Source organism: Acartia tonsa, chromosome 11, assembly GCF_053477335.1.
Source record: "Acartia tonsa isolate MP-2025a chromosome 11, ASM5347733v1, whole genome shotgun sequence".
NCBI lineage: Eukaryota > Metazoa > Arthropoda > Copepoda > Calanoida > Acartiidae > Acartia > Acartia tonsa.
Window position 1 is genome coordinate 30,503,871 of NC_137270.1, and position 12,718 is coordinate 30,516,588.

General features: G+C 31.0%; 3 protein-coding genes across 3 annotated transcripts; all 3 read left to right on the forward strand.

Annotated features, from left to right (window-relative positions):
* Window positions 1-780: 780 nt before the first annotated feature.
* On the forward strand, window positions 781-4,051 carry LOC145332856 (uncharacterized). Its single transcript, XM_080177938.1, has 5 exons — window positions 781-1,870; window positions 2,148-2,262; window positions 2,467-2,543; window positions 2,798-2,844; window positions 3,120-4,051. The coding sequence occupies exons 1-5, from the start codon at window positions 1,596-1,598 to the stop codon at window positions 4,034-4,036; spliced, it is 1,431 nt and encodes a 476-aa protein (XP_080034064.1). The 5' UTR covers window positions 781-1,595; the 3' UTR covers window positions 4,037-4,051.
* Window positions 4,052-4,271: 220 nt separating this feature from the next.
* On the forward strand, window positions 4,272-7,197 carry LOC145332858 (uncharacterized). The gene is made up of 3 exons (XM_080177940.1): window positions 4,272-4,370; window positions 4,828-4,997; window positions 6,145-7,197. Exons 1-3 carry the CDS (start codon window positions 4,321-4,323, stop codon window positions 6,480-6,482), a joined length of 558 nt encoding a protein of 185 aa, XP_080034066.1. The 5' UTR covers window positions 4,272-4,320; the 3' UTR covers window positions 6,483-7,197.
* Window positions 7,195-12,402, forward strand: LOC145332857 (uncharacterized). Its single transcript, XM_080177939.1, has 5 exons — window positions 7,195-7,277; window positions 7,604-7,719; window positions 8,471-8,597; window positions 11,414-11,490; window positions 11,824-12,402. Exons 2-5 carry the CDS (start codon window positions 7,616-7,618, stop codon window positions 12,380-12,382), a joined length of 867 nt encoding a protein of 288 aa, XP_080034065.1. The 5' UTR covers window positions 7,195-7,277; window positions 7,604-7,615; the 3' UTR covers window positions 12,383-12,402.
* Window positions 12,403-12,718: the final 316 nt, after the last annotated feature.

A 12,718-nucleotide genomic window follows, 5' to 3' on the forward strand; every position in this document is an offset into this window, starting at 1 on the left:
CAAAACTTTCCTGTCATAGTCATTTAAAACACTTTTTATGAGATTCATCATTTTGAATTTAGCGTATCAATTTCAAATATTAAATAAGCTTCATAATTAAGTTAATTTTTATATTACTCATAAAATGAGTTACCATGCGTCTGACAAAGCAGAACAATGTGCCAATTTATGCAAATCTACATATAATTTAAATTTTTTACACATACTATACACATGCCGTCTGAATTCTTTTCTGCTGTAAAATTGAATAAAAATGTTTATTGTTCATTGTAATCAGCTGTTTTGTAAAGACGACATTTCATACTTTTTCAGCGGCTTGATGTACCAAGTTTTCTCCTTGAAATTTTTCCCTATTTTATTAAACAATAAAAAAATAAATTGAATAGTAGATTTACTACTAATCCCACAAAATCTCGATAATCTCATATATGATTGATTTTTTTACTTATGGAAGTTTCATTCAGTTCCCGGGATGGTTTTGAACTATTAACTGTTACTGAATCAAAATCATTTGCGTTTCTTACATTTAAGCCCGTTTTTCTCTCCCTGTTTACATAGACTCCCTTGATTATAAATGAAGAAGTTGATTGGTTCAGTGGTTTGTGAGATTTTAATATACAATATACATTGGTAAAAATCTGTTTTAATTTTGATGATTATTATGGGGGTAAATAGTAATTGGAATGGGATAATTTGTGTTAACAGGTTTAGTCCGTAATTTTTAGCTAGCAGACAGTTTTGTGTTATTGTTTTGTTAACGCAGCAAGCCGTGCTGAGAGCGGAGGTGTAATTTTAAGAGCATAATTATTTAATTCAGATTTAAAAATCAATAATTATGATCATTTAAATCTACGGTAGCTCACAGCTGACGTCAAAAGTACATTATCATTCTGTCGAATATTTCGTTTTCCCAGCTACAAGAAAAGATATTCATTAAAATGTGCCTTAAAATATTCATACTGTTTGCTAGTATAGTTTTTATTATGTGTGTCAATAAATCTAATTAGAAATGTTTAAATATGCGTGAGTGTTTCATTGTTTTCTTATATATCATTTTTATAATTCATATGAATCGTTTACATTAGAAATATTCATATTACATGTCGAATTAATAAAAATTTTATGATTTCAATTAATTCTGACACTATTAGCAACTATTAGCAATATAGATAGTATGAAATGGAAAAGTAATTTAAAATATTGTACTTAATCTTTTTTAATATATTATTTGTATGTATAAGTAATTTTTATACAGAGGATAGAGGATAAATTAACAATAAAGTAATTAAGTAGATTAGAATCACCCAACATGTATGAAAATCACCTGTGAAAGATAAAAGCGGCAACAAATATATGTCTTATACTTAATTAAATGTTCTCAAAAAAGTTGCGAATAGAATAGTAAATTATATTTCCCCTATAAGTTTAAAAAAGACGGACGGACACAAATTTCAAATTTGATAGAAGGTTCACCTTAAAAATTTGTACCTATACTCCATTGAATTTGAAGACTAGTTGAATAGGTATGTTTTTTTGTACAGCCCTTTTCAAGTACGTATATTATTTAAAACAGAATATTTTAGACAAATTTTAAAATGGAACATGAAAGTATAACAATAACAGCAAAAACGGAGATTTTAGAGGACACCAAAGAACAAACTTTTGACAAAATCATAAATGGAAACAACGACCAAAACGAAGATGTAAAAAATGTCAAAATTGATGAAATAGCTAACGACAAAATAAAAGAAACTCACAATGACCTAAAAGAAGATTTAAAAGATGACAAAGCACAAGAATTTAGAAACGAAGAAACAATTGCATTTGCTGAAAAGCATAAAAACGATCAGAAATATGCCAAAAAATGCAGGTAAACTATAACAAACTTTAAGTCCTTCTAAAACTAATTGGTTCAGCTTGTTCTTGTTTGTATTACTCGCGTTTGCTCTCCTAGCATCTAGGGGACAGAGTTGGTGGTTATGAAAATAGCTTTAAACTATTCCTAAATATATATAAAGCTTTTGTGAAAAGTACAACCAAATTTCTGCGATCCTTATTTTCAGACAAAAGTAAACTTTTACTTTATGTAATAGGATAGGATAGATTAAAGATATATTACATCATCATGATGAAAGTATTGTTTGCAGGGAATTAACACACAAGCTGGAAGGTGGTAAACTACTGACTGAAGAATCTATAAGATTATGTCAGCAATTGTTTCTTAACAGTAAAGATGAAACTACAAGTCAGTGGTTTGATAATGTAAGTTTTTTTTCTTTTGACTTCTTAATAGATGTTAAAGCATCGAATAGGTTTGGTTAAGATGAATTTTTACAGGTTAATTTAGTTCTGCCTATCAACTTGCAATGATTAGTCTTTTAAATGGGTTAGGCATCTGCAGGGATTGGATGTAGTTTGAGGGTGAAATCAGGTGTGAATGGAATACTAATGAAACCTTTTATATAGATTGCAGGGCCCTTGGTTAACATAATAGAACTCTTTGGATCATCCATAAAATCACTTGAAGACTACCTACAATACGAAGGAACGTTTAAACCATATTAGTATATTTTGAATGTTCTTGTAACTTTAAAAGTTTAGTCCTTTAGATGGAGTATTCTTTATTTAAGAATCGTTCTATTTATTTGCAAGATTGTTGCAAAAAATAGGTTTGTACACGTTTTAAAACTGCCATACTTTTCTGAGATTTAATTAAAGGTTTTGATACAACTTCTGCTTTTATGACTCTTTTTTTTATAATTTTGAACTATTAAATGGTTTGAATGAAACAAACTGTAGAAAAATATGTAGAAGATTTGCTGATCTGTGTTGAAGATACCAAAGGTTTTTACATAAATAATCTTAATTTAAACAAATTGACTTTTTAAAATCTAAATAAACTTTGTTGTGTCCAATTTTCTAATTTCTTAGTGTTATGTATAGGTATGAATTTATGAAATACAAATAAAGATGAAGTCCTGCTAATTAAATTATAGTTTATTAGTACACAACAGACCACAATTTTATAACCAATACCTTTTTAGAGTTACAAAGGGTTTAAACGAATCATCTTTTAACTAGACATAAAATTAAGATTATTTCTGTTTAATTATCATCAGATTTCCACAAACCAGAATCAAACGATTCCAATTCCAACATAGTTATTGATAAATATGGAGAAGCCAGTGAGTTTTATGCAGAAGGTGAAAGTGAATTAATTAAAGTAGAGCCGAATATCAAACTAGAAGCGGATAGGAAAGAGAATTTAGATGAAAATGATTATGGAAATGATTATTTCTTTGACAATGACAACTTTGATGATAGCTCAAATGATAATTTTACAATGAAAATTAAAAAAGAAAAATCTGTCAAAAAAGATAGTTCTGTAAAGGAAATGAATCCAAGCATGACAACTGATTCAAGTGAAAAAAAATTTTCATGTGAAGAATGCGGAAAGCGTTTTCACAAAAGATACAACTTAAAGAGACACATAAAATTTCACTCTGATGAAACTCCATACAAATGTACAATTTGTTCCAAAGGTTTTAAATTAAAGGATCGGTTAAAAATACATTTGTTTAAGCATACGGGCGAGAGGCCATTTGCTTGCGATGTTTGTGATAAAACATATGCCGATAAATCTCAGCTCAAAATGCACAAACGAATCCACACAGGCGAGCTGCCGTTTGCCTGTAAATTGTGCGATAAGAAGTTTGCTCGAAGCTGTAACTTGTCACTACACAAGAGAACTCATGAAATAAACAAAGCATATCCCTGCCCTGTGTGTGGTAAGGGATATGATAGAAATAATGAACTAGTCATACACATGAGAGTTCACACGGGAGAAAAGCCATTTGCTTGTGATAAATGTGATAAAGCATTTAAGTCAAATTCTCTCCTATCTTCACATTTGAAAGTCCATCTGGACGTAAGTCAACACGTTACATGTGACGAATGCGGGAAAACTTTTGCACAAATTTCGAGTCTGAACTTTCATAAAAAGATTCATACAGGAAAGGATAAAATTAGTAGTTGAAAATATGATATTTATCATATCCTTTTATATATAAGTAACAGGATGTCTATCTTGTCTGTTTGTGTGTACTGGACAGATATGGTTCCCTTTTGCAGTCAAGCTTCTAAAAGGTCCAGGGAAGGTTTATAGCTATTCTTAACTTTTTCTTTAAAGATAATAAAATAGAAAGAGGAGCGAGATCTTTTTGTACAAACAGACATACTATCTTTTTTAAATTGTAATTAATATACATTTATCCTTGCAAAATCATAGGGGAGAAGCCACATGAATGTGGAGTTTGCGGGATGAGATTTTTAAGAAAAACTTACATGGCCACACATCTAAGAACACACACAGGAATAGATATTTATAGTTTTGAATAAGCATTTATATGCAGGGATCTAAAGGGATAAGACAATGGCCGATAAATTGATGTACATCCCCAATAATTATCCAACAAATTATCACTACTGTAGATTACAATTTGTGGTTGAAACGTTTAAACACTCAACTCAACGTCTCTCTCTATGATTTTATTATTTTTATGAAGGAGATGTTGAAATTTTTTTTTTTTAACATCAGTATTTTAAGAATTTCATAAGAAATTTACCAAATTATTTGATCGAGTAATTTCGCTTTTACCCAAAAGGTAATTTGATTTTCCTATCCGTAGCCTTAGCTTTCTTTAATATTAAATTGAATAACAAAATGAATGTTTGTCATTTTGTTTATAGATTATGCATAGCCTAATGTTTAAAACTGTTTCGTAACTGTCCTTTAATATGTATTATGTACTTAAATATCTATAATAAAGGCGAAAAACCATTCACATGTGATATCTGCGGTACCTGTTTCTCATCCAAGAATGGACTGGCGTCACACAAAGTTACACACTCCGGGGAGAAGCCTCACAATTGCGAGGTCTGTGGGAAGGTTTTTGCACACAAGGTTGGATTGACCGCTCACATGAGAGTTCATACAGGCAAAGAAAATATATGCATTGGCAACTTAAATGATTTTAAGATCACATTTTGTTCTTGATTTTTAGAGTTTATACCTTTACACACAACGTCAAGATGAAGATCTTGAAATAGGTTCTACTTCTGTTTTGTAAAGAGTGTCAAGTTAATGATGATTGTGACCTATTACAAGGTGGCAAGGGCCTCTTCAACTTGCAGAACCATAGGGCATCGTCCAATATGACTAAAACACAGAAGTGTTAGTTGAAGTAAAGCCCTTCAGAAAACCAACGCTTTGATTGCACAACTTTTATTGTGTAGATCTAACTGCATATGCACTGTTTTAGTTAAATAGTTGTGGGTTGTCCTGGCCGTTTTAAGGCTAAGGCATTCATCCTTAAAGTGTTTGCTGTCTGATGTGCAATCCTTTGAAAATGCGTCGACTGAACATTTATAAACACATATCTTCGATTGACCTATCCTAATATCATCGATTTAACCTTCTCCTTATTTTCAATTTTTTTAAAAATGGAGATGGGTTGCTATGCTTGCTAGGCACTTTGATAGAAAATACCATCTATTTTGATGTCATCTATCATTATATTTCTTTGAACGTAGGTGAAGTAGGTAATTTTGAATGCACATTTTGTGAAAAGAAATTTTTCATACCATCGGAATTGACTAAACATTTAAGAAAACATACAGGAAAGAAATATATTATGTACCTAAAAAACTAGGAAATAAATATTCATAAGTAGCGCTGCACATAAAACATTTTTAGTATAAAGACGTATTAGTTATGTAAATGTTCTTCATTAAAATTTCGAATGCAGAATTATAGTAAAAACCGAGTATTTTTTATATTTCCTCTGTAAAAATCATATGTCTCCCATAGATAGCAGACGAAGTGAATTAGAGTAGATGCTCATTGATTAGGGTAATATCTTAAACAAATTTCAGCTGTTTGTTTCTTGGAGTATCATAAACTAAGTAGATCACAGACGGACAAGGTAACTAATAGAATTGTTATCATTGATAGGGGTTAGTACCACAAAAAAAATCAGGATTCTAATTTCTAATAACATCCAATTAAATGACATTACATTCATTTCAAATCATCAGAATCGTTACCTACATAAATTTATATTAATATATTTTCTTTGTATAAAGGAGAAAAACCATATGAATGTGCAATATGCAACAAAAGTTTTGCCCAGCACTCTCAATGTAAGAGACACGAAGCCCAACACACCGGAGAAAAGCCATACTCCTGTGATTTATGCGACAAAGCATACTTTAGAAAAGATAAACTGGATGTTCACAAACTAACCCACACCGGCGAGAGGCCATTTCCGTGTGAGCTGTGCAATACGTCCTTTTATACAAAATCCAAACTGGATAGACACAACAAAACTGCCGGCCATATCAAGTTGTTGCATGAGAAGATGTTGCGTGAAGGTCAGGCTGTTGATGATTTAGATGAGCTTAAGAGTGAAACTCCCGAATAACATCCAGTTTTTAAGTTTTTAAAGAAATAATGATAATCTTGATAAAAACCTGCGATTAAATAGTGATAATCTTGATTTTAGTTAATTTGATAATGTTTATGTAAATTTCTCCCCCGGGGTCCAAAACAATAGGGTAAATTAAAATACGGATAATTAAAATAAATAGCTTATAAATATTAATAGTCATTGTTTTTAAGTTGATATTGTAAACTGATCATTGTGATATGTGTTATAATAATTTTGGGTCAATTCGAAAATTCCTTGTAAGTTTTTTTTTTAAATTACGAAAAACGGCTGAAAAAAATATCAGAAAATCACGAAGGCTGTTTGTTTTAAACATGAGGAATGGCCAAAGCTGCTCAACATTAAACAATTTACAAGTGCGTTTATCTAGCTATTTTTATAATTGGATTTTGACAATTGTGTTCTTTTTATGTGTATGCCTTTTGGTTGAAGATATCTGAATGTTCAAGCTGATGAAATTCAATCAGCTGTTTGTCATCAAAAGAAAAAAATGTCTAATATTTCCGACTTATGCCAAAATGTGATGTAATGTAAATTATCAATATTTTGTAACGATGTTTGAACTAAATTTTTTTGTGTTTTATTGTTGACATAATTGTATTTTTACCTATTGAATATTAAAATTTGTGGAAATGTGTTTATTTTTATCTGGTTAATTTTTATGTAAATTATGATTGTTAAAATTTTCAGATGAATAATGTTTTTAATGTTTTAAAATGAAAAATAAAAAGAATTTTTAGATACCTAGCTAAAATTTTAAGAAATTACAAGGTAAATCATTCCATAACCTAATTCATAACTTTTTCGCGCATTTATGTGCAATGCAAGACACCTTTGCGACGAGTTATCGAGTAATGGCTATTCCCGATTGTTTTTAGGTCTTCTTATGACGGTTAAAATTTGGAACTAACGTTACATTATCATAATATATAGATTCAGGCGATTGGTTGCCAGCATCCTTTACAGTTAATCGATTTTTGTAGATAACCGATCCCAGGAACATTTTACTGTAAACTGCAATAGATCCTTGTGATTATTATTGAATTTATTAGAACCGAATGATATGTTCAAGGACTTACCTATTGGATTTTTTTTAGGAATCTCTTACAATGTCAACAATACCAAAGACAGAATTTTTCGATGTAACATCGGGTACAAATGATGATAAAAATGTGGATGAAAATAATGAGAAGAAAGTTTCGCCTAATAACAGGTATAATTCTATCGTATCATAGATAGCTTTCCGCGGATATTAAAATGAAAAATTATAAGATTCAAACCAGTTTTGTTAGCCCGAAAATCCGAAAGCACGGGCATACAAAACTGACATTTTTATTTTAATATTCATGGAAAGTTGTCTGTAATACAATGCTATACATGATTTTCCAGTTTGGCGGAGAACTGGTTCTAATCCAGCGGATATTAATTGCTTCCGAAGCCATACTGGATTTGTTGTTATTTAAAAGCTCTACAGTCTACATTTATTCGGTAGTCTTGCACATTCTCAATCTCTTCCAATAAGAGAGTAAAGCCAGTCAGACAAACGTTGATCAATCAATGGGTCAAAGAAGCAAAAAATAAATCGATTAATATATATTCGGAAAATTCCTATGCGAAAAGGAAACCACCAGGGTTGGCAGGAAAAGTCCAGGGCAGATTAAACCACGTGGTTTTTTTCCGGTTTTAACCATCAACAAAAATCCATAGCAAAGTTCACCTTGAAAAAAATGCTGTTTTCGCCTCCAAAAAGGTCCTAAATAAATTACTACTTTTTCTTAAAAAACCACACACCAATTTTTGGACCTCTATCTATAATAGTAATTGGGATAATAGGGGTGGACGTCCTTTCCTCCCACCACTCCCCCATTCTATTAAGGTCTGGCTGAGGGCTTGTGCATTTAGGGTAAAATATATTCACAAACTGGTTTTCAAAAAATTGCATAGTTTTTATTTTACTAATTCAGTGAACTGACAAAGAAGTTGGAGCTAGCCAAATGTTTGACCAAAGAATCTCTGGATATTTGTGAACATATTTTCCTTGATACTGATAACTCTTATCATGAGAACAATATGAATCAATGGTTTAATAATGTAAGTATGTATTGTTTACTCTATAACTGCAGTTTATTGTTCTCGTATATAGGAATTGAATGCAACGTTCTAATGAAAGATTTTAATGATCAAACACGTATTTTTAACTGGGGTAATTCTAACTATCAATCATCCATGCAGTGGGTAGACTTGAACCTTCTACCCCAATCGCTGAAATTAAGTAACCACATAACTTCTTTTAAAGGTTTCTGCCTCTGAATGTTAGAAATGTTAATGTTGCGCATTCGTTGGTTCTATTTATTTGTCAATGTTAAATACTTAAAATATTTTAACTCTAAATAATGGTCCCCATACTAATATTGCATCAATATGTTATCATCTTTCGTTATGGCGAGGTAAGATACCACGAAGGGGGGGGGGGGGAAGTTTGTACACTTATAGGAAATGAAATTCAGTACCAAAGTTTGGGAGGGTCGTATGGGCTTGTTTTTAAAGTTATCAACCTAATTCTTTTTGTAGGCTCTCTTATATGACTTGATATACACGGAAAACTTTGAAAATATCGACCTGATTTTTTTCTTTATAATACTTTTTTAACATACCCGAATCAACGAACTATTACAGATTTCATTTTGGGACTTTCCTTCTAGGGGCTTGTGGTGTGGAGCAAGAGACCCCCAAAACACAAAAATATGAGTACTGGGCTTATTTTTGAAGATATCGACCTGATTTTTTTTATAATACTTTTTTTACTTAACCGAATTAACGAACCATTATAGATTTCATTTAGGGACTTTCCTCTTAGGGGCTTTTGGAGCAAGAGACCCCCAAAACACAAAAATATGAGTACTGGGCTTATTTTTGAAGATATCAACCAGCCTTTTTACATAAAAATAATATTTAAACATAACCGAATCTACGAACCATTACAAATTTCATTTTGGGACTTTCCTTCTAGGGGCTTGTGGAGCAAGAGACCCCCAAAAATCATAAAAATATGAGTTGTGGGCTTCTCTTTTAAGATATCAACCTTATTTTTTTATATAATAAAAAAATACTATTTTAACATAACCGAATCTACGAACCATTACAGATTTCATTTTAGGACTTTCCTTTTACGGGCTTGTGGAGCAAAAGACCCCAAAAACACTAAAAATATGAGTTCTGAGCTTATTTCTAAAGATATCAACCTGATTTTTTATATAAAAATACTATTTTAACATAACCGAATCTACGAACCATTACAGATTTCATTTTGGGACTTTCCTTCTAGGGGCTTGTGGAGCAAAAGACCCCAAAAACACTAAAAAAATGAGTTCTGACCTTATTTTTAAATATATCAACCTGATTTTTTTAGGAACACTTTTTTTTACATAACCGAACTAAGAAACCATTACAGATTTCATTTTGGGACTTTCCTTCTAGAAGCTAGTGGGGCAAAAGACCCCCAAAAAATATTTTTAGAGATATTGAGCTGATTTTTTTCATGTAAAACTTTTTTCACATGTTTGAACTAAGTAGCCACTACCTAATAATTTCATTTTGGCATTTTCCTTTTAGGGGAAAGTAGGGTAAAACACCTCCAAAACAAAATTAATTGAGTTCTCAGTTTATCTTAAAAAATAAGCTCAGAACTCATATTTTTAGTGTTTTGGGGGTCTTTTGCTCCACAAGCCCCTAGAAGGAAAGTCCCAAAATGAAATCTTTAATGGTTTCTTAGTTCGGTTATGTTAAAAAAGTATTATTTTAAAAAGATCAGGTTGATATCTTTAAAAATAAGCTCAGAACTCATATTTTTAGTGGTTTTGGAATCTTTGCTCCACTAGCCCCTAGAAGGAAAGTCCCAAAATGAAATCTGTAATGTTTTCTTAATTTGGTTATGTTAAAACAGTATTATTTTTTAAAAATCAGGTTGATATCTTAAAAAATAAGCTCAGAACTCATATTTTTAGTGTTTTTGGGGTCTTTTGCTCCACAAGCCCGTAGAAGGAAAGTCCCAAAATGAAATCTGTAATGGTTCGTAGATTCGGTTATGTTAAAATAGTATTTTTATATAAAAAATCAGATTGATAACTTAAAAAAGAAGCCCACAACTCATATTTTTATGATTTTTGGGGGTCTCTTGCTCCACAAGCCCCTAGAAGGAAAGTCCCAAAATGAAATCTGTAATGGTTCGTAGATTCGGTTATGTTTAAATATTATTTTTATGTAAAAAAAGCAGGTTGATATCTTCAAAAATAAGCCAAGTACTCATATTTTTGTGTTTTTGGGGTCTCTTGCTCCACAAGCCCCTAGAAGGAAAGTCCCAAAATGAAATCTGTAATGGTTCGTTAATTCGGTTATGTTAAAAAAGTATTATAAAAAAAATCAGGTCGATATCTTCAAAAATAAGCCCAGTACTCATATTTTTATGTTTTGGGGGTCTCTTGCTCCACAAGCCCCTAGAAGTAAAGTCCCAAAATGAAATCTGTAATGGTTCGTTGAATCGGGTATGTTAAAAAAGTATTATAAAGAAAAAATCAGGTCGATATCTTTAAAAATAAGGTCAGAACTCATATTTTTAGTGTTTTGGGGGGTCTTTTGCTCCACAAGCCCCTAGAAGGAAAGTACCGAAATTCAATTTTCAAAGTTTTCCGTGTATATCAAGTCATATAAGAGAGCCTACAAAAAGAATTAGGTTGATAACTTTAAAAACAAGCCCATACGACCCTCCCAAACTTTGGTACTGAATTTCATTTCCTATAAGTGTACAAACTTCCCCCCCCCCCCCCCTCTTAGCTGATGGGGGATTTAAAAGTTATATTTGGACGTTATCGTTTTTGTTTAACATTTTAAAATGTCTTTATTTTTTGTAGGTTGCAGGTCCTCTTGTAACTGTTATTGATCTTTTTGCTGGTTCTATCAAAGCTTATGAAGATTATTTACAGCTGAAAGGAACAAGATAACTTAAAATATGATAAACAATTTTACTCGTTATTATAGCTTTCTACTACTTATGTCTGACCGTATGACTGTAGTGTATGTATTATTGTTAGCATTATGCATGGCTAAGATGAAAAATATATCTTATAGTCATATTAGTATACCGCTATATGTGATATTTGTAGGGGAGGTGGTAGAGGAATAGCCTTAAACAATCCCGGGACCTGTGTGCAGAGCTACTTTAAAACTCAGTCTTCCTAACCTTAGTTCTAGTTTGACACGCTTCAAAACATAATTGTTTTTACTTTTTAGCCCCCAAAAATATTTAAGTTATTATTGCTATAGATAAGTCCAAAGAAAATGATGAAAATAATCTGGAAACAGCAAAACTCGAAACTAATGTAAAAATAGAACAAAAAGATTTGTCCTATTTTTCTGAAATTGACGATAATGTTGAATTGATAAATTATGATGACAATATAAATGGAAATGAAGATGATAATAAAATTATAATTAAACACGAGAAAAGAAAAAAATTGAAAAGCAATAAAAAGAAAATCACCAATGAAAATAAATTTTCTTGTGAAACATGTGAGAAAACTTTTGTAAAAAAGACAACTTTAAAAGATCACATTTTAAGAGAACATTCCAGTGAAAATGTCAAAGAACACTATTGTGAGAAATGCAACAAATCATTTACAAGAAAAGATAATTTAAAAGAACACATTATAAGACGACATTCTAATAAAGAACAATATTCTTGTGATATATGTGGGATGAAATTTAAAAGTCTTTATAACTACAACAAGCACGATGTTGTGCATGGTAAAAAGCCTTTTTCTTGTTCTTATTGTGGAAAACAGTTTAGAATTAAAAGTAAATTTCTGATACATGAGAGGTAAAGTGGAATCAAAATATTTTTTAAGTTCACTTATTTAAATTAACTTTTTGCTACTATACTTTAACAAAACCAAAAAGAAAATGTTAAAAATTTTCTAGCTTGCAAAAAAACGTCTTGAAAAAAAGGGGGAGGGGTTGAGTTCTGATACTTTTGTGTAAACAATTTATAAACTTGTAATCGAAATCAAATGATTTTTAGTTGTTCTATCCAAATTTTTGAAATTCTATTTATCACATTTATATAAGGATATAACAAATTCTTGCGACATCTGTGGAAAACTTTTCATGCGTAGCTTTGAATTGATTGTACACAAGAGAACACACACCAATGAAAAACC